General features: G+C 36.1%; 1 protein-coding gene across 1 annotated transcript in view; it reads left to right on the top strand.

The window, feature by feature from the left end:
• Positions 1-8,324, top strand: part of LOC121417157 — a 30,647-nt gene extending 22,323 nt beyond the window's left edge. The window contains exons 2-4 of the mRNA XM_041610748.1: positions 5,629-5,829; positions 6,433-6,911; positions 7,596-8,324. Of these exons, the coding sequence (XP_041466682.1) occupies positions 5,629-5,829; positions 6,433-6,882 (651 nt within the window). The 3' untranslated portion in view covers positions 6,883-6,911; positions 7,596-8,324. The remainder of the gene's footprint in view (positions 1-5,628; positions 5,830-6,432; positions 6,912-7,595) is intronic.
• Positions 8,325-23,391: the final 15,067 nt, after the last annotated feature.

Genomic DNA, 23,391 nt, shown 5'->3' with positions numbered 1-23,391 from the left:
GCAAATGTGAAAAGTGACAGAGGTTTTTTTTATCCAATCAAAATGATTCTTAGGTATTCGCAATCTACAGCATTTTCTGCAAAATGTCTTTTTTTGATAGGGTCTATTGTGACGGATATATTTTTTTACAACAATGTGAAGTCGCACCAAACGTTTCGTTTCCCGCACTTGCCCATTGGCTCATGTACAAATGGATTTCCAAAATCATCAAGAAAGGTTCCAAAAACCTCAAAAGTGACAGAACTTAATTTGACTAAAATTAAATGAAAATCATATCATGTTCAAGGTGAGAATCTGCTCTATTCTATTCTGTTTTGATAGATCACCTTGTTGACGCGTTTGGGAGATATCTTAGCAAATCCCTCAAAAACGGCGTATTTTCTATTATTCTCCATAGGGAAATAATTTAACACGCTACGTACTGCAAAAAAGGAGCGCAAACAAATTGATATGCATTTTCAGAATATGGAAATTACGTGTTTAGGGTGCTTTTTAAGACCTCATGGTAGCGCATGGTATCCACTTGTGAATGGAAGTGCCCCCCCCCCCCCGGGGCATCGTACACACCAAGAAAGCTGAAAAAAAACTAGATCTATGAAAAGTCAATAACTTCTTGCACCGATTACATCTCCAAATCATTAATCTGATAATAATTATAAGAATTTCCTGCCGACTTTGTGACTATTTTGGTGGAAAAACTGTTTATCATGTGAGATTGTTTGCACCATTGAGAATTTACTCCGATCATACATACCTAGCTAGTAGCCTGTCACACACACATAGGCAGGAGGCCAGTTCGTTTGCAATGTATTGGGTTACAGAAGCAAGAAAATCACCGCAGAACTTGCAAAAGTTTTCAGTTATATATCGATTTAATTGTTGTCTCTGTTTTGTCGTCTGTTGGTTATTTATGATTTAATGAAAATTTGTAACTTTTAAATGTATTTTTGTTCAATATTCTGAAATACGGGTCAATTAGGCGTCCCGGAGAGGGTTTGTCGGGACGCCGGGACAAAGAAGCAAAATACGGGACAATCCCGGGAAATACGGGACGTCTGGTCACCCTGATTATTCGTCTCAAACGCTTCGACAGGTCGATGAATATACTTTGCGAATGAATGTGCTTAAAAGACTCAACTATTTTGTTGGTTAATTCAAGTAGAGCCATTTCTGTTGAATGGCCATTATGGAAACCATACTGAGAATAAAGAAGACATTTGTTTCAAGAAAACCGTAAGTTCTTTTATAAACCTTTTGCATTTTATGGGAAAATATAATTCGTATTTTTGAAAATGTAATTCGTATATTCCTTTCAGCTAGTCTTGGTCTGGAAGAGTGTGAGGGCTTTTTTTCGCCTGGCAGCAACTCGACCCCGCCGAATAATTAGGTTCCCAATTGCCGAATATGGGATTGCCATTTTGTTCACAAATAGTTTTTATCCAATACAAGTTAATTGCAATGTTTTCTATTATGTCTTTTAGTATCAATCTTACCGTATTCATTAGGAAAAAATATACAGTAGTTTATTTATTCATTCATTTATGTTTTCCATACACAGGATGTTTAAAATCTTCAATTACAAAATATATATATAATTTTAGAGAGTACTGTAAATATTACATACATATAACAATGATGATACAGTAATAAAGAGTGCAAGTAATAAAAAAGAATCAGGGTTATGGTTAGGGGTACGTTTCACGATAGACAACTCGGCACCTAATTATTCAGCGGGGCCAAGTTGTCTCAGGCGCCGAGTTGACCAAGACCTTTTCCGTATGTGTTTGAACGCCAATTGTGGTGACTTACTACACAAAATCGCTATCAATAATGACATGATTACCCCCACCCCCGGACGACCGGTGAGAAATCAATTGACTTGATCTTTAAAAAATGTTTTCATAAAACTTATATTACAAATATATCTTCGTGACAGTATTATGTCACGAAAAGACATTGTATTGTATTCAATTATATTGAAATATTGCACGAAAAGGCTTTTATCTTCTTTTGCACACGCATCTTTTTCATGAAATTATTTTTTCATAATGCACCAAACACCGTATTCGTTGACACTCACGTCTACTCATGAAAGATAAAATGGTTTTAGAAGTGTTTAGTGCATTTACCTGTTTGCTCTGAAATATTGAGTGAAATGGTCTGTGTCTGTTAGTGAGAGAGAGAGAGGGGGTGTGTGTGAGGGTGTTTGTGTGTGTAATATATTCCTCCACTCTTTCTATCCCTTACATTTTGTATAAACCTTATATATGTGTATTAAAAGTAGTTTATGTTAGGAGTAACTGAATATTGTATAGTTTCCACATTCTGAAATATAATGGAATGAAGCCTGATGTAAATTTTCCTCATTTTCTTGTTAATCTCGAGTTACATCTAGCCAATCGCCTTCTCTTTATCAATACATCCTATGATTCTTCTTTTTTTATATAATCTATTTTGTCATCTATTCATTGCTTTCCTTGGCTCAAGGTGTTATCCTGGTGGGATCATCCATACGCCAAGATAAATTTCCCCACAGATCAAATATGAATTAGTTTAAGCACAGGGGCATATAACCGTGGGTTGAATCTCTAGGGAGAAGGCCTCGGTTTCTAATCAACATCGCATCGTATGAAGATATCAGCACCACGTAACACAAAACTTAACAATTGATCTAAGAATTGATTGCTAAGATTGATTTCCTTGCTTATTGTTGTGTTCGTTTAAGCGTGAAAATCAATTGTATGACCAATATTACGATTTGTGTAACAAGGCTTAGGGGGATGACTTATCTCCTGTTCGAAAGAAACCGAGGAATTCATTGTAGATAATGTATGCATAAATTAAGTAACGTAAATATAGGATATGAATGATTCATAAATAGCTATAATGATAAATGGCAACAATTATATTACTTATATTGTTTTGTAATTTTTTTTCTCACTCATGACCTTTATTTATTGTTGCATTTTCTATATCATCATTTAATTACAATGCCGCTTTTTTCACACTGCTTGTTTTGTATTTATTTTGAATCAATCATGTACACTCACTGTTTTCTTATTGTCACTGTAGCTTGATGAATGTTTATGAACATGAAGCGTTCTCTAATTTGTCTGTGTTTCCTGAAGAGAGCAAACAGCTAGTCTAAACACCAAAAACTGTGGTCTTAACCGGTGTACATAGAGGACCACACCAGTTATTTTACACCGGTGTTAAATTGGTGGTGTTAGTTTTACACCTATAGGTGTTATTACAACACCTATGGTTGTTACATTTGCACTCTTTGGTGTTATGTTCAATCTCTAGGGTGTTATTTTAACACCTAAGGGTGTGGTCCTCTATTAACACCAATTGGTGTCAGTTTTAACACCACAGTTAATGAAATGGAGGACAAGATTATCAATAAATCAAACAACGAATGAATGAATGCATTAACGAATGGACATTTAAATTCATACATAAATTAATTAATAAGTAAATGCTTAAATCATCAAATGAAACGAAGATGAGAAATTGATCTAAAGAAGGACATAAAAAGAGTATCCATCGCTATCTTCCCGAATTGTAGCCTTCACACCCACACCCCCTGCAATCTAGGCTTTGTTCATTGTGTATCTTCACAATGATTCATTTAATTTTGTTTTTAACCTAATTGTTTTGGTTTGAAGGCCTCTAGAATTTTCTCAGTCTTCTATTATCCCAGGATAATAACACGTGACTCATCCACACTGCTCTGCCAAAATTTTGGCAAAGACAATTACTCTTAACAAGGGCCATGCAGTGTTTTGCTTGGTTAAAGTTCCTCTTGTTTTGTTTGATTTTTTGTGTGACAACGCACAGTTTAAACTTTGAAAAAAATTGTACAGGTGTATTTGACACGGGAGCAAGTTATAAATGTTAACCGGTTGACTACTGAATTATGTGATTCCCATAGACTTGTACAAGAATCACCGGGCTCCAGTAGACAACTATTCCCTAGTATTTTCATTATGGATTGACACAATTTACAATTAAAGTGATTGGTTAACATTGGTTTGACTTTTTAAAAATCTGAGCTAGAAGGTCACACTTGTCACCTGTGTCTGTGATTATGTTCCAAAAATGAAGCCCAGAAAAAAAATGCGTTCGAAAATGATTATTTAGTGCTTCGAAAATTGAAATATAAAGTGACCGGAAACACCATCTTAATTTCATCCCATACACTTATGTGTACTATTTAGGTGTCTATAAGACGCCTATTTACAAAATTGGGGTTTGCCTTGTAGTTTTAGCTTTTTATTCTCAATAATGGTTGTTTTCAGGGTTAATTAGTTCTAATACATGCACTTGTACATATGTTTTATCTTGGCTTGAGAACTGTTTAAATCGGCTGCTCACAAAGTTAAACAATACCTTTAAAAGCAATCTATTATCATTATTTATTTATTTATTTATTTTTTTTGGGGGGGGGCGCAAAATAAATTGTAAGATTAGGTATTCTGGGCAACCTGTGCTTGGGTGATTAATTTAAAGGTACTTAATAATCTGTTGCTTTTTTCTGTTTCAGAAAAGACACCGGTTATAATCGAGGGTTATTACCAGATTTTTAATGTTAAGGTGTGAATGACGTTTATAAAGTTATCATCTATTTGCTTTGATTTCAAATTAGATCAAACGAGTCAACCTAGTCAATTTCATTTTCACAATAAAATGAAATAATATGAATACGAAAGGAAATATATAAATCATAAATCAACATATCGATGTTTATTTTCACAATGCCAGTCGAATGAACAGTATGAGTAACGATTGTAAAAGATAACAGGTGTTTCTGATTGCTTGTGGGGCGTTGATTGGGAATAGCTAACTTCAGGAAACAAAGGTTGTCTAATATGCATCCAATCCATAATATATGGTGACGTCTTCAATTGTAGGTCTTTTCTCAAGTGCCAAAAGGAAATCTTGGGACGGTGTGCGTGCCAGGAAAGTACCTGATATTACAATTAAAGCCTTGATTTTTCGCCAGATTGCAGTACTTCTAAATCTGAGACTGATTTGCAAGTTAATTGTCAATCTCTCACCGATGATGGCGGTATATCAAATAGAATCACCGGCAAGCGAGAGTTCTTTGTTGTGTGTATATATTAGCGAATATCTTTCAGAACAATAATGTCAATAATGTCGTCCGTTTTCGGAAAATGTTTAATCTTAAAGAAAAAAATGAATTCTCATCTTCTTCCCTCCTAGTCACGGGCAAAAACACTCGGTTTTCGGAAAATAAAGAATGCATAGTATGAAGTACGAGCCTAGATTCCCCCATATAGTGTGGCTGCCTTACTTATATCGGGGTTAGGTCTGGTCTGCAGGTTCAGACCCTGATTGAAACTTTGGTCAACAAGTGGGTTTCTACACAAAGACTAATACATGCAAAACTTGCTGTACCCATTTTCATTCAGTCCGCAAGACAGTTAGTAGGCATCACATTCAGACCCTCAACCCAAGTGGAGGGTTTGCACAGCAGACTATCTTGTCTAGTTGAAATATCAAACCTGCACGAGTCTGTGCTTGCAGAGAACTTCCTCTCCTCATCGTTGCCATATTTTTAAATATATTGTTTTTTTTTTCATTTCATTTCATTCGTGTTACTAGGTGGCGTATAAATCAAACTTTGATGACGACCAACCACTGGTGACGGCCCGGAGTGAAGTCTGCACTTTACAGAGATGCGCATGCGCAATGTTAATCATTCTGATTGGGCTCGGCTGCCTGATCGGTGCTGGGGTTGGTCTGTACATTCATCTTAACAACCAAACAGAACCCACGTTGATAATCACAGCAGCTGGTCACCCGGTGAGTCAAGTAAAATCCTTCTTCTATTCTCTTGCCCGAGAAAAATCCTCAGTGGCGTACTAGGGTAGAGCGCCACCTTGTGTTATTAAAATTCGAAGCAGAAATTGATTGGTCTCGCTTTGTCGTGTGCACTAGGAATGAGGAGACAGATTTATTTCATTTGTAGCAAAAATGGGTGACACTAATGTAAACATGTATGTTCATGGAGGGGAGGGGGGGGGGGGGGGTGAGTGGGTAGTAGGCGTAGCTTGAAATGTCACCATTCAAAAAAAAAGTTCGAATTCTCGAATTGAATAAAAAAGGAAATTTGATGAGAAGGAAAATAAACAAAGAGAATGAGAAAAAATGTGAAGATGGAAAAGGGAGACGCAATAATGTTTAGAAGTAATGGAGCAATAGCTTAATATGGACTACATGATGAAATTTCAGGTAGGCCTACATGTATGAGCATGTCCTGCCTTACAAATTAATGTCTGTAAGATGTGCTTCAATGACGATCGTAATCGGTACTTTCTTTTCTTTTTGTAAGACATTGTAACAACAATGGTTTCCATTTATATCTCTTTCTCTCTCTCACTCGAAATTTCCCTCATACCTTTCCAGTATGGCAATGACGCCCTCTATCCGCCAGACTTCCACAGGCCGTCACACTTCGGTGGTCACGTGGATCGTCACATGCCAGACTTTCATCACGGATCACGTGATCGCATCTTCGAGCCAATGAGACCACCGCCTCCTCCACCTCGCTTCCCTTACGGTCATCCTCCAATCATGGAACGTCCCTTCGGTAATGACGGCCTTGAGCCGCCCTTCAGTCACGACGCTCTGGAACCACCCGCCCCGGAAGGGCCCAGGACTCGATTGCACGAAAGACCGATGGCTCCACCGGGACCTCTTCCTGGGGGTCCCCCGCGCGGCCGGCGACCCGGAGCAGAAGGTTCCCGTAGGCTTGGACCCGAGTATGATCTTCATCATGGGGGTCATGTAGAACATGAACATGCACGACGCAGAGGGAAGGTTAATCGAGCTCACTACCATAGCAACCTACCGTAAACACACCCAAACTACCGTACACACAAAACGTAAGTAGTCTTACCAGTTACGTCATCCTGAATTTACCCAGGTTGGAGGGCTAAACAATAGAAACCTGTTTGCCTAAGCGTCACGGTAGTATTTCCATGGTCTAGTGCAGTGGCCCCCTATGTTTCGTCCTTCAATTATGGCTGAGGGTGTCACGCGCGTAAAACATTCCCCATAGACTTGCGTATTAAAATATAAATTCTGAAATTAGAGGGTCGAATGTTTACTACTGTTGGATAGGATATATATCTGACATTCATATCTGACCATGCAGAGAAGGGTATCGTAGCCAGCTCATTTTTAAAAATAAATCGCCATTTATGAAGATAACTATGATGGGATCAAATTCATCAACTGAAACAGTAAAATAGTCCCAATTCTTCCGCAATTCAAAAAATAGTTCCGAATCATAGATATATCTTCCCAATTTGGGTAAAGGAAGTTCAGTAGTTATAATTTCTAGAATCAGTGTTAAATTTTGAATCATATTCATCCACCTTTGTCAATCAGCAATATCAAATTGAAAAAAAATCGAATACAGGATTTAACCTACTTTTTGCATTATCTTTTTTGGAAGGACATTAGAGGAAGCAGTATTAACCCTGCTGTATGATGAGAACATTAGCGACCTGATATATGATAATTTAACAGTCAGCTTATCATTTCTCCCCATTTCAATAATGCAGATTTGATCACCATGACTATTTTTTCTGAACGTTGAGGACTTTCCATGAACGTCACAGAGCAAGGAACGCCACTGCTAACATCAACTCCGGCAAGTGACGCCATGACGCTAACATTCATCTACACTCTTACAAAAGGTTTGGTCAAAACGACCATTCTCCTGGATATCAAGGTGTCCGACCAATAAATTGTTAGAAATCAACCTATTGCTGGTACATTGTAACCATTCATTGCTTGATATTGACCATTTCTTTCTCGGTCGGACATATTAATATCAACCAAAAGATTCGTCGTTTTGAGCAAAATCAACCAATTTTTGGTACATTATAACCATTGGTTGGTGGATTTTGACATTTTTTTATCGGTCGGACATAATATTAACCAAGAGAATCGTTGTTTAGACCAATCTTTTATTTAGAGTGTTTAGTTAATCCCTTATTGCGGCATTCGACTTTGGATAAAGCAAGAAGATTAGTTAGTACGAGAATTCGAGAAGAAAATATATTGTGTCGATTGTCAAGAATGATTACAGACAGAGAGATCTAGCTCTACTCAGGTCAAGTAGAAGACAAGATATTAGATATGTGCAAGTCGACATATTTAAAGAAAAAAACACGCAGTTTGTAGGATCCTCGTTCCAACAGACTGGGGACAGTTTCATCATCACTTTTATTCAACAAGTTGTTGAATAGACACCTTCCTTGATTTTGGTTGGCTGAGAAGCACTCAGAGAAAAAAAAAAAACTTATCGGATAGAGCGTCCAATGAGTCCTTTTATGAAACATTCCCCTTAAGAAGTCAGGATCAAAAGTGAATTGAAGTAAATTTACAATTGATTGTCTGCTCATTGCATCGACAAGTTTGGATTGATTTTCTCGAGTTATAATTGGTATATCACTTGTAAATTTGCATGTGAAATTTGCGATCGATTGCAAAGATTTTCTTGCAATTCCCCCTCATTCCGGATTTGTTTCATTGTTCATATCAAGTCGAATTGATGAGTTGAAGGTTTGCCCGTGTAACCAGACTCAATGAAACTCAATACAGAGTCTTGATACCGCTTTCATAGTGAAGGCGAAGTGGAGTTTCTCCGGAGTAACTCCGGGTTGAGTTGATCCGCTTGTACTGCGGACCGACTTTAACCCCCCTTTCATATTGGCAAGCACAGCAGCGGTGTATCCGCAGTCGTTGCCATGGTTTCCAAGCGAATTCGCGCCATACGCGTGGCCGATCACAGCGATAAGCGCATACCGCATTTCCGGTGCGGAGTAACTCCGTTTGTAACCCTCTTCTCGAAGTGGGTTGAGTACTCCGCTTTGAATCCGGATCGAACTAATCTCAGAATTTTCATATTGCCCTCCAAAGTGGAGTAACTCCTCCTGGACTCCGGACTTACTCCACTTCGGCTCTCACTATGAAAGGGGTATCATAGTCTTAAGGTCATTGGTTTCTGGCTCTCTTTATTACAATGATCTCCTTGTACTTGTCTCGTGCAGTGGATGTCTCCAAATCAATATCAATGAGAGACCTCAACGGGCAAATATGGCGCAATGGTTGTATATTCACGAACAAGTGCCTTGTAAATACAGTATTATAAATAGCCGGTAATTAACCGTAAGGGTAATTTTCAAAGGCGTTATTACAATTTATTCAATCCTGTTAACAGCTTCAATAGTCCATGGGCAATTCATGGTGCAATTCTGTGAGTTACCATTCAGTGTAAATAACTAAATGATGGGGAAAATATATAATACATGTATATGAAAAAAAATCATTTGTGCAATAGTCATTTTAATATTATCGCAAGCATGGTTGAGATTATGATTAATGAAACAAATTATTCGAATATTATTGCATATCAAAATTCGAATTCTAGTTTTGGCATGTGTTTTCATGTTATGTACAGTTATTCAACACTAACGACACTCAAGTTACGTAATGTGCGGTTATGGATCATGTCATGCGTGTATAGGCGATGTAAAATGTTGATACGATAATTTGCCATTCCTTTAACGTGCTCGTATTTTAAATTCATATCTTAATCCACTTCCAGTGATGGTGCGACTGCTTGTACCCAGTATCCACTGTGACGAATTACGCCACGGTTCAAACGGCGTGCTTGATCGTGAAGTAATCGTAGTCAGATCGCATCAGATCAGTCGTGGCAATCGTATTGATCGTTTAAAAATTTGAATGGTTCCAATATTTTTTTTGCGATCACTAAAGGGGCTTTCACAATTGCTAGTGCGATCGTTTACGATCATTCGGTCACAATATCTGTTGCACAGAATCGCAACGGTTGTAATCAGTCGCACCACCAATTGTTAAAGGGGGTTCTACGAAAGGCCAATCGTGGCTTTCGTAAGGGATCTTACGGCAGTGGTAACGAGGTATCACAACCGTTGCGACTGTGTGCAATATATAACTGTGACCAAATGATCGCACGAGCAATTGAGAAAGCCCCATTTATTACAGGGAATATTGATCATTATTGTAATATTACAACACAAAATAAACATAGAAGAACAGTCGCAAGTACCAGGGTATTGCCATCGTTGGTTAGCAAATTTCAGAACTCTTATTAAAGTATTAAATGATTGTAGCCCTATTATATTCCTCATCTGACGAACTATAGGCCTAAATAACTTTACAATGTAGGCAGAATCTCCTTGCTATGGGTGACATCATACACATCTTACAAATAATGAAATTAATATGATACAAATTATGTTTTTCCTTTTTTTAAAATATAATTTATATGCTTAGTTCTCTTTTTAACTAAACATTGAGAAAATTAATATTTTGCTTTTGCTTGTTCGCTTAAAGTCCATTCAAGCACAAGACTATGTAAATTCAGAGTTCTTCGAAATTGATATTTTGCATGATTATTATATTCGTCTACTCTGCTTTGAATCAAATATTATTGTAAGTGCTATTAAAATGTTTAGATTCTGTAATGTATTCTAGTAAAGTAAATATTTCAGTGTATAAGAGCATTCTTTTGTAAATAAATTATATTGATATGAATCTATGAAATTGTACAAAACGTGATAAAATGATCTCATTTCGTTTTTTTTTATTTTGTTTTTATCCGATTCCTCAAAAATATATGCGAGAGAGAATAAGAAGGGGAGAGAGAGGGAGAGGGGTCCAGGGAAGAACATGACACAGTACAGTACAGAGTGTGAAGCAGGATATTCATGACATTTGAAAGTTTAAAACGCGTCAAATTCTATAGAAATACAGCCGGCTTTTTTATTAAGTAACAGAGTACATTTCTAATCACTTCAAATCATTTGATGCCATAAACGTGCTTTCAAAACAAAACCACATGCATAATAAAGAAGTGCAGGTATTATAAAAATTAAAATAATTGATAAAACACATATTTCAGAAAACGGATCCCCCTGAAAGCATTTTTAGTATGACTGAAATGAAGAGTTTAGTTGCAAAAGGGGTTAGGTCCACTGCAATACTCTAATGAGAAACTAAATTATTATGATGTACTACCCTATCATGTGAACATAAAATTGGGTATAAAAGAAATCTACCGGCCTTCATTTTTGTCTCACCTGCGAAGCAAAGTGAGACTATAGGCGCCGCTTTTCCGACGGCGACGTCAACATCAAATCTTAACCTGAGGTTAAGTTTTTTAAATGACGTCATAACTTAGAAAGTATATGGACCTAGTTAATAAAACTTGGCCATAAGGTTAATCAAGTATTACTAAACATCCTTTTAGAGTTTCATGTCACATGACCAAGGTCAAAGGTCATTTAGGGTCAATGAACTTAGACCATGTTGGAGGAATCAACATCGAAATCTTAACCTGAGGTTAGGTTTTTGAAATGTCATCATAACTTAGAAAATATATGGACCTAGTTCATGAAACTTGGACATAAGGTTAATCAAGTATCACTGAACATCCTGCATGAGTTTCACGACACATGACTAAGGTCAAAGGTCATTTAGGGTAAATGAACTTTGGCCGAATTCGGGATATCTGTTGAATTCCCATCATAACTTTGAAAGTTTATGGATCTGATTCATGAAACTTGGACATAATAGTAATCAAGCATCACTGAAAATTTTGTGCAAGTTTCAGGTCTCATGATTAAGGTCAAAGGTCATTTAGGGTCAATGAACTTTGGCCGAATGCTGCTATATTGAACCGCGTGATGCAGGTGAGACGGCCAGAGGTATTCCACTTGTTTTTCTATATATTCTTTAAAAAATGATCCTTGTTGACCTAACCCTTTTGCAACTAAACTGAAATGAATCCAATCTATTTTGATTAAAACTGTCATTTTTCTTTGGCACTTTTATTCACGTTTTCATGTGCATTTCAAATTTTTGTTTTCATCAGAACGACTAAAAATTTTGAGGATTTGAGACAGAAAACAATCAAAATTTATGAACAATGGACCTAACCCCTTTTGACAAATGAGCTCTTCGGAAGAGTTTGTTATCAAAAGGGGTTAGGACCACTCCAATTTTTTTTTTATTCTCCTTTATTGCATATTCTTATGCGAAACTATTCAAGATTCCCTACCATGACAACATAAAATTTGGTATAAAAGATATCTACCTTTATTCATATTTTTTAAAATATTTTTTTTTTTTTTTTTTCACAAAAATCAGTGTGGACCTAACCCATTTTGAAAAATAAGTGATTTTTCTTTGCCATTTTTGATTACTTTTAAGTAGGAATTTCAACTTTTTTTGTTGTCATCTTATAGAGCTATCAAATTTGATGAAAAATGGACCTAACCCCTTTTGCAAGTGAGCTCTTCTTATATATATATGTATATATATATAGTGCGTATAAAAACAAAGTTTACACTTAGAAAAAAATCCTGTAAAATTAGATATTTGTAATATCCTCAAGATTTTTCCACATCGGTAAAGATCCATTTAAGCAAATGACGATATTACTGTCGAAAAATATTTCCGTTTCATAGAGCACCACTTACTTTTTTAAAGTTAGTGAAAAATGATTTGCGCATAACTTTGATTACACAACAAAAAAGTAAGTTCACCCTTAAACAAGTATCCATAATTTCCGAACCAATTCGATATTTTGATATATTTTTACATGATCGTGTAGGTAATTTTATATGCTACCCTATGAGTAAATGTAATGGACGTAAAGGCAAAATTGTCACTTTGTAAAAGTCACAAGCAAAATATCATGATTTTGATTCCACTTTATTGCAACGAATTCTACATTCTCATTATGAAAAAAAATGTCAGAAGGTTTGTAATAGATACTTTCGAAAAGACGATACAAGTATTGGGGCTAAATTTCACGGTTGAATAAACACAAGTTAGAATTTGCTATAATTGTATTTTTACACATTTTTGTAAAAAAAATTATTTTTAATTGATAAAAATGATAGACTTCGATGGCATATATTTTTGGGGAGAGTATCTTAAACAGTATTCAATGTTTCACGGATCAATGAACATTTAATGAAAACTAAAAATGCAAATTTCAAATATCATAGACAAGTATTGTTTCATTTTGCGAACTGAAAGGATCTTTTCTCAACTTTTTCGTTATCATGGTTATGTTCATGATCAATTAACATGCTTCAATGATTCAAATGCGTTTAATTAAACATTCACGCTTGAATGAACATGTGGAATGTGATTTGCTCTTTTTTACGTTATTGGAATAAATGCAATTGCTAATTAGGGATATATGTCACGAACCTCCTTGCATAGTTCATTTGATTTCTATGTAAATTCCGATGTCTAACATGTCTAATGCTTCAGTGAGCACACAATATTCGAAAATTATGCAAATGAGAAGAAAGTTTAAGGCCTTGGCCCCACTCTGTGCCGTATCGAATGATTATATTGGTGTGCGCGTCTTTTGGATAGTGTTAATCTGAAGCCATGTGCGAGGTTTCATGTGTACACTATGGGTGCATATGTTTAAGAATAAGTGACCCCTTATTCAATATGGTGGAACTTTTTCTTCAAGGCTGTCTTTAGCAATGTCATTTGGCACTTATGTTTATCAACCTACGGGCAGAAATCTGTGCAAAAATGAAATCGATATGTTTATTCATGGATGAGTGAGCATGCATCAAAGTGGGAAAAGGGCATTTTCAATGTCACAGACTCATTTTGAGGGGGCAATAAAGTGAATAATGGGGGCAAATTTGGTTTCAAATGTGACTTAATTGCTGTTGTTTTTATCATCCATCAACTTTATCACCACACACTTTCCAAACTTTTTACATTTTTATAGTTGAGCGAGCACATTCGAAAACTTGGGAATGAAAACTCTTTATACTGCATATAATGTATCATTTCCATAACAATTTCTCATGATCAGTTGAATTTATGGACAAACCAGTGGTGGATCCAGAATTTTATACGGGGCGGGGCCTAGTAATGGGGGAGCCCCCAACATTTTCCAATTTTAACATGATTTATATAACAAGATGTAGGGGATACTGACATAGGACCCCTATGAGCATTTTGCTCACTCAACCATAAACATACGATATCAAAATTTTGTGTGCAGGGCTAAATGATGGATAGTAAACAGCATTAACACCATAACATTCACCTAAAAACAACCTTTGGCCAAGTCTGTATTTACACAATCTGAAAAACGACTCTTGTGACTTTCAAAAATTGTCATTTTCAACTCAACCGATCGATCTCATTTTCCCCAGGAATATCTTAATGAGTGTAACAAACTACCACGAAATATCATATTTAAGAATTATTCCGTTCAAAAGTTACAGCAATTTGATTTATAGGGGACATACTTTTTTGTTGTGTATAGTTTTGCGAATAAAAGTAGACCTTAATCACGAAGAACACGTGGAATTTAGCTAGTAAAATTGATTTGAAGATATCTTTCACCTTTTTTAACTTGTTTCCTTGCCCAAAACACATCGCAGAGTGCTTTGCGCCCCATCCCACTCCCCCACACGCCGAGGCCATCGTGACGATATTTGCTTTACACTGAGCTGTGATTTACATGAAATGGCTTCGGCTTGATTATCATTTTGTTAATCATTGTCAAGCTTGAGAAAAGTGTGAAGAAACAAGTATGAAATGAAAAATGAAATGTAAATCCACCATGATAAAAACATAGTGAAAAAATGCTGGAGATGTCTGATATGAATTTTTGTTCAGATTCAGTTATGTCCTCAGATCCAGCTGGCACAGAAAGGGTCAAGTTTGTGCTTACTAAGTGTTGAAATTTCAATTTGGGTGGCAAAATTGTTACAAAATACTCGAATGTATGCGTTTTTATTTCAATTGACTAAAAGTGCAATGGAAATGTGTGAAAAATGTTTCGCAAGGTAAGTTTTATTTCGCCCTTTCCCCTTGACACAGCGTGAAAACGAGCATTTTTGCCCAAACAGATTTCTGCGAGCTTAACAAATATGGACAGTGCTCATTCAAGTGTAACATTCTTTTTAAACATTTACTTACATTTACTTTCATGGGATAGATGAAAAAATAACCCACACGTTGTAGATTTTTTAATTCCCAAGGCTTTTCAAAGTGTAAACTTTTTTTTGATATGCACTATATATATATATATATATATATATATATATATATATATATATATATATATATATATATATATATATATATATATATATATATATAGGCCTATATATTTACTAAATATAAAGTGGAAGTTTTAATCCCAGTATTGGCCCAAAGATGGAACGTTTTCAAGCCCTTAACAGACATGCAAAGAGAATGTGGTTAGAGGATATTACATACCAAGATTATAATAATGCGAGCGCGAAGTGCGAGCTGATTTTTTTTCTTCAGATTGATAATCCTACATTCTTACGAGATAAAGCTCGGAGTAATGTTGCCACGCGCGCGATCACAAAAATCTTTACTCCACAAATGGTCTTTAAAATGTAGTGTGAGGTATAAATCTATGCTTTTAAGACGTACGCTTACAAAAAAAAGAAAAAAAATACTTACAGTTCCGATACCGTTAGGCGAATGTGAATAAAATGCTAATGCAAGCGATGTCAACAATGAGTTTAGAAGTGTTAACGCAGCTTCAATTCAGTTTGTCGAAAATTTGAAGTCAGTCTCTGTCTCTATGTCTCTCGAACGATCGGGAAGTTAAATTTATATCACGAGTTTTGGTGGGCCCAGATGTAACTTACAGTTGACTCATTACTCTGAACATGATCTGATGTGTCTCTATTATGATCGTTCTGGCGAAAGAGGCGTGGTGATGCTCGATCAGTCAACAAAGCAGGTAGCATCTTTATTGTTCATGGAACTTCTCTTCAAGGGAAGGCGAGCGAGGTGTCCGTGCAAAAAAAAAACAGCAACAATGTTGTGAACATGAATATGAAGTAATTTTTCGGCGAATGGCGTTGCACTTCGAAGAACCGTGTTTATCAGCGCGCCCTGATTGGTCCAGTTCAGGTGTCTATCAATCATGCTCGAGTATGGAAGGGCGTGTCGATTCTCCGGACGCGTGACTGTTGGCCAGGGAAGAGTAGGGGAAGGCGGGGTAGGTTGAGCATAGGGGCAAGTTGAGCCACCACCCCAGCCCAATAATGAAAGAGTCAGACATTGTGGTGGTGTCATGTATTGATGACCCATTACATAACCATTTACCCAACCATATTGTTTTCGACTTTGAAGCAAGAAGTACTGTTTTAGACGGAAAAATACTAATTTCAGTCAAAAAAGTAAAAAAAAGGTGTAAAACATAGGAGTGCTTTTTACCCACACACGTCTTTAAATATAATAAACAAATAAGAACAGTATTGTTAGTCCAGGTATGGATCGTCATTCTTGTCATAGTCTTTTAAATGATGGATGCATATGAAATATGCGGATGTAAAAATATTGCATTAAGTTCGGACTGGGGTACTTTAAGCCAGCCTACATGGGGAAAGTTGAGCCATGGTAATTCTTATGGTAATAAGGATGAAAACAAATAAGAAAAAAAAATTGAAAAGCCATTAATATGCAGGCAGAAAGGTGTAAATTCACATGACAGTTCTTTTACTTTAAGAGGATGTTAGTATTTATAAAGAATTAGCAAGTGAAAAGACTTGAAATAAAAAATTGACATGCTGCTTCTTCCCGCATACATTTTGTACATAGTTTTTGTGGCTCAACTAACCCCAGACGTTGGCACACAATTTACCAAGTTGAGCAAGTTGAGCCATTTGACATCGCTTTTTTCAAAGGTCACAATGAATTTCAGTTTGGGGAAAGAAAGTTGCATATAGGTGAAAAAATATTTCCCAAGAATCCAATTTAAGGGCAAGGTACTCATTTCTACAATATTATTAAACGTATCAATTCTAACATGCGACGTGCAAAAAGTGTCACAACTTACCCCACCCTCCCCTACGCAGTACGGTTCTCAGAACGCTATATAGTTCCTTGATGAAGCAGAGAGATGCCCCAGAACCCCCCGTTCTCGGGTTTTTCCTGCCTTCGGAGACCTCCCTATATCCGGAACACTGTCAATGTGCCCCCTATCTCAGGACAGACAACCTCGACCCCCCCTTTATATCAGGTAAGCTGTCATTACAATAGACATGTTAAAGATTCCCTTCTGCCATGTTGGAGGACAACAATTTCAAAATTAGCTGGAATTTCAGGAATTTGATGATGAAATAAAGGATTTGTATAGCGCACTTATCCACCTTCCTAAGTGCTCAAGGCACTTCTATACAGTGCGTATAAAAAAAGTTTACACTTAGAAAAAATCCTGTAACATTATATATTTGTAATTCTTAAAGATTTTTTCCACATTTTAACATTGGTACAGATCCATTTAAGCAAATGACGATATAACTGTCGAAAAATATTTCCGCTTGAGTGAGCACCACTTACTTTTGAAAAGTTAGTGAAAAATGATTTGTGCAGAACTTGGAAATAGTTATGCGAATAAAAGTAGACCTTAATCATGAAGAACACGTGGAATTTAGCTAGTAAATTGATTTGAAGATATCTTTTACCTTTTTTAACTTCTTTCCTTGCCCAAAACACTTCGAAGAGTGCATTGCGCCCCACCCCACTCCCCCACACACCGAGGCCATCTTGACGATATTTGCTTTACACTGAGCTGTGATTTACATGAAATGCCTAAGGCTTCATTTTCATTTTATTAATCATTGTCAAGCTTGGGAAAAGTGTGGAGGAAACAAGTATCAAATTAAAAATGAAATGTAAACCCACTTTAATGACACAAACTTAGTGAAAAATGCTGGAGATGTCTGATATAAACTTTTGTTCAGATTCAGTTATGTCCTCAGATCCAGCTGGCACACAAAAGGGTAAAGGTTGTGCTTACTAAGTGTTGAAATTTCAATTTGGGTGGCAAAATTGTTACAAAATGCTGGAATGTATCCGTTTTATTTCAATCGACTAAAAGTGCAAGGGAAATGTATGAGAAATGTTTCGCAGGGTAAGTTTGATTTCGCCCTTTCCCCTTGACACAGCGTGAAAACGAGCATTTCTGCGCAAACAGATTTCTGCGAGCTTTACAAAAATGGACAGTGCTCACTCAAGTGTAACATTCTGTCTAAACTGTTACTTTCATTAGATAGATGAGACCCGAACCCAAGATTATATGTGAAAAAATTACCCACATGATGTATATTTTTTAATTTCCAAGGATTTTTCAAATAGTCAGGGGCCTTAGCAAAATTTTGGGGACAGGATTTACAAAAGCGCCATTTTTTGCATGTGGGTCCCTGGTATCAAAAGCATTAATTCTAGATAGGGTGCCCCGAAATCGGTGAAGGGCACCCTATTTTAAAATGCTAATTTATGCAAATTTTATGCAAAAAACTCATAATTCACCATATCTCACTAAAAATAATTTTCAAATGCCCAATTTTTGTGTATTTGGGTCTTCTTTTGCTAAACATTCAACTGTAGGTCGATTTTTATAAAATTGGTGAGTATGAATCAATTTTTAAGATTAATAAAAATTTATGCAAATTATATGCAAATCACATGTAAAAACACATGTATTATCATATATCGACATACAGAGTTGTCATAATCACAATTTTTTTCTCCACATGTGTCACTGGTACCAAAAGCATTAATTCTTGATAGGATGCCTCGATATCAATGACTGGAATCCTTTTTCATAGGGCTAATTTATGCAAAATTATGCAAAATCACACTATTCTCATGGGTGTTACTTACATTTATATTTATAAAAAGTAGTGCATGTATTATGTACATTATCCTGTAATATTTACTTTTTGTTCTTTGCTATTTGCTTGTATCACATTGATTTACTGTTGTTGTTGTTGTTTGTTATCGGATTTGAAACGAAATAAAGATTCATTCATTCATTCATTATTCACCGTGAATTACTGTATATGTATAGTACAGACCGAAACTTTTCTATAGAAGCCTATTTCTTTTCTTTTTTTACGGGGGGGGGGGGGGTATTTGGGATTTATTTTGACAGGGCATCAAATCTATAGATTGATTTCTGTACAGTTCCTGAATAATAATCAACTTTCAATGTTAATTAATGCAAATTTATGCAAAATTTATGCAAATATGTGTAAAACTCATCAACTATCCTATTTTGAGGTTTTAAACCGAGGGACAAGCACAACACTATGCATAGGAGACACTGTTACACAATTCATTCATTATGATGACTTTCCATGCGACCAGAGGAGAGCATCATGTTTAAAATGCAAATTTATGCAAATTATAAATCCTGTGCATACCCCTTTCACAATTAAAAAAACCCAAATCATATGAAAAAGATAAACAGTAATTCATCTTTCTTTTCAAAGCAATTAAAAAAACTCATAATTCACCATATCTCACTAAAAATAATTTTCAAATGCCCAAAAAAGTTTGGCCCCTTTTCCACTGTTAATACCCAATGGAATGGGACTAATTTATGAATCGGTAAATTATAGATCTTTTCGAAAGAATCTGGCACATTTTCGGGAAATTCTGTGGCTGTACTGTGCAAATTCTTGCATAATCGTTTGATTCGGGTCGTTATTCAGGTCGTCATTTGGCGATAATCGGAGGATTCGGGCTAAATTCGACTCGATTCTTTTGCCACTGTTCTGGTTGGCATACGGCTTTATGTAATATATGATTAGTCAATGGAATACAGCTTCATACATAAATTATTGTTAATTTACATAATATAACACGCTTTTGCATGGAAGCGGGATTTTCAATAGCATACAATTGAAGATTTTGAACTGAGTGATAAAGGTACTTCAAAAGTTTGGCCCCTTTTCCACTGTTAATACCCACTGGAATGAGACTAATTTATACATATAAAATATTTGCTAATTTATATAAATTAGCATATTTTGCATGAAGACGGGATTTTCAATAGCACGTTTGATAGGGAAAATTAAATCTATGGACCTGACAGAGATTTTCTTTAAGTTTTGTTTCTTTTTATTCCTTTTACTAATTTTCATTATTCATGCATAAATTAACTGCTAATTTACATAAATTAACATATTTTTGCATAAAGACATGATTTTCAATATCATGTTTGACAAGGAAATTTAAAGCTATTGACCTAAAAGAGACTTTCTTAAAGTTTGGTATCTTTTTATTTACTGTTATTAATTAATTCCTATTGGCATATGACTTCATGCATAAATTACTGCTAATTTACATAAATTAGCATATTTTTGCATAAAGTTGCAATTTTCAACACCATGTTCTGTGGGAAAAATTAAAGCTATTGACCTGATAGAGACTTTCCTAAAGTTTGGTATCTTTTTTATTAACTTTTATTAATTAATTCCCATTGGCATATGGCTTAATGCATAAATTACTGCTAATTTACATAAATTAGCATATTTTTGCATGAAGATGCAATTTTCAACACCATGTCCTGTGGGAAAAATTAAAGCTATTGACCTGATATAGACTTTCCTAAAGTTTGGTGTCTTTTTTATTAACTTTTATTAATTAATTCCCATTGGCATATGGCTTCATGCATAAATGACTAATTTACATAAATTAGCATATTTTTGCATGAAGATGCAATTTTCAACACCATGTCCTGTGGGAAAAATTAAAGCTATTGACCTGATAGAGACTTTCCTAAAGTTTGGTATCTTTTTTAAAAAACTTTTATTAATTAATTCCTAATGGCATATGGCTTCATGCATAAATCAATGCTAATTTGCATAAATTATCATATTTTTGCATGAAGATGCAATTTTCAACACCATGTTCTGTTGGAAAAAATGAAGCTATTGACCTAATAATGATATAAAGAAAGTTTGGTGCTTTTGTAAACTCTGTCCCCAAAACTTCAAATTTAAGGCCTAAGGCCCCTGACTAAAAGTGTAACTTTTTTATACGCACTGTATTACCCCAGCTAAGCTAGTCTACCGATTCTGATGCCCACAGCTTCCTGCCGGTACCCATTTACCACACCTGGGTCGAGTGCAACAAGTGTGGGTAAATCCCGGGATTTGATCGATTTTTCTATGATATTCATATGGAAGCTTAAAAGTGCCACCGACATGTTGAGATAATTATCTTGGGAAGTCGACATCATAATAGCAAAAGATCAGATGGCAAGATCCTGGATGTCATCATGTCGACATCTTTCAGAAGAGATGATCAGATGACATGATCCCGGATCTCATCATGTCGACATTTTTTAGAAGAGATGATCAGATGACAAGATTCCGGATCTCGTCATGTCGACATCTTTTAGAAGAGATGACCAGATGACAAGATTCCGGATCTCGTCATGTCGACATCTCTTAGAAGAGATGATCAGATGACAAGATCCCATATCTCGTCATGTCGATATCTTTTAGAAAAGATGATCAGCTGACAAGATCCCGGATCTCGTCATGTCGACATTTTTTTTCTTGATTTCTCTTTATTCTCCTTCTTCTGGCTTCCTTTTCCTTCTTCCTTTTCTCTTTCTTCTTCTTTTTCAACTTGCCTCTTCTTCTTTTCCTTCTTCTTCTTGCTCTTCTTCGTCTTTCGTTTCTTCTTCTTTAATGCCCATCAACCGCGTAGCCAGGATTTCATTTTGGAGGGGGCGGCCAACACTTACAGATCGTGCTCCCTAGAGGGTGGGTGCTTGGAGAGGGATTTGACCCCTCCTCGCGAAGTGCGAAGCTTTTTGTGTTCAATTGAAATGAAAAGGAGCCGTCTCTCTTGTCTCTAGTACCAATATCAGCTCCAGTTCAGATTGACTATATTGTGATTTTGAACCTTGTTTCATGAGCCTTGTTTTCAAAAGTGATTGTGAACGCACACAAAAGGAATACAATGGAGGAAATTAAAATGATAATAACCCCGCGCGAAGCGCGGAAGCTAAAGCGTTTTTATCAGTTTTATGCCATGAAAAGGGTCCCGAGAAGATATATTGAATACTACCCTTGAAAAGTTCAGATTTGATTACAAACAATGCATATCTTTAACTCGAAAACCAGAGGAGAAGAAGTGAAGATGCCGGGAGGAAGATACTTCCTCCCCGCGCAGACTAAGGAGCAATGAAACTCTGAAATTTCAAAGGGCGGACGTTTCATGAAATGCAGATATCTGTTTTACCCCATCGGCTCTCATTCAGTTGATTTTCTAAGATTATTGAACTTCATTACAAGGAAAATAGTGCGCAAAATGTTGAAACTGCTATGATTTATTGAAATTATATAAAAAAAGGATGCCTAATTTCTTTGACTTATCCTGAAGCGCTTCATTTTGAATCATAAAGAACTTAAGTGCCATTCAACATGTTCAAAATTTCAAACTGAGGGCGCAAAATAGGACAGGAATGAATATGCAGGGAAATAGCATGAAGTATGATAGAATTTGATAAAAAATATTGTACTTTTTTCATTTAATACGACACGAATTTTATACCTTCCTTTTTTTAAATAAGGAACCAGTTTGCCCCAAAATTATGGTTGTTTAGTAATGAGCTGAAAAGCTGGAAAAGTTGACTTTGTGGAGGTGACGACAGAAATTGATATAAAGATTTTACTCGCCCGCAGCCGTCCCGACCAGAAATTGCGCGATCAATTAAAAAAAAGATAACTTCTTTTAATAATGTATACATTTGAACTTTGACTGGCAAGAAGCCATGTACAGCTGAGGTAGAAGAACAGGGTAAGAGAAAGGGTAGGGGAAAACAAAGGAGAACTTAAATATTGTCATTCAACCGCGCACAGCGCGGAAGCAAAGTTCATATATAAATTTAGCGTAAGAGTGAAGGAGTTTCTCTTTTGAGAGAGAAGAAAAAATTAAAAAAAATCAAAGCTACCTTACTTCCCTTTTTTTCTCTCTTCTTCCCTTCTTTTTTTTTTTGGGGGGGGGCGACCGCCCCCTGGCTACGCGCCTGATGCCGAGTTTGCTTTCCAACTTGGATGTTTGCTTTTGTTTAATTTGTTAATTTCTCCCCCCCCCCCTTCTGTCTTACAGCTCTCTCTACCCACCCCCCCCCCCTCTCTTTCAATTAGTGTAATTTCATTTGTACTTCTGATACTCTCTCCCTCTCTTCCCAACTCCCATTCTCTTTCTCCTCTCCACATGCCTCATCTCCCGCTTATCTCTCATCACACTCAATAAAGAGCTGATATTTTTCATTATTACTACATTGACTTGTGACATAGGAGTCTTATAGAACGGGACAATCATTCGGACGTGTCATCATAATTATGTGAATGATTCTTACATCAGTCTGTACATAGTGATTGAAATAGGGCTTCGCCATTTTTTTTCCTAATCAGAATATCAATCATTTTCAAGCTCGCACTTCGCGCTTGCATTATTAAT

The sequence above is a fragment of the Lytechinus variegatus genome, chromosome 6, assembly GCF_018143015.1.
Source record: "Lytechinus variegatus isolate NC3 chromosome 6, Lvar_3.0, whole genome shotgun sequence".
NCBI lineage: Eukaryota > Metazoa > Echinodermata > Echinoidea > Temnopleuroida > Toxopneustidae > Lytechinus > Lytechinus variegatus.
The sequence above is the reverse complement of the archived record's forward strand: the minus strand, read 5'-3'. Positions and strand labels throughout refer to the sequence as shown.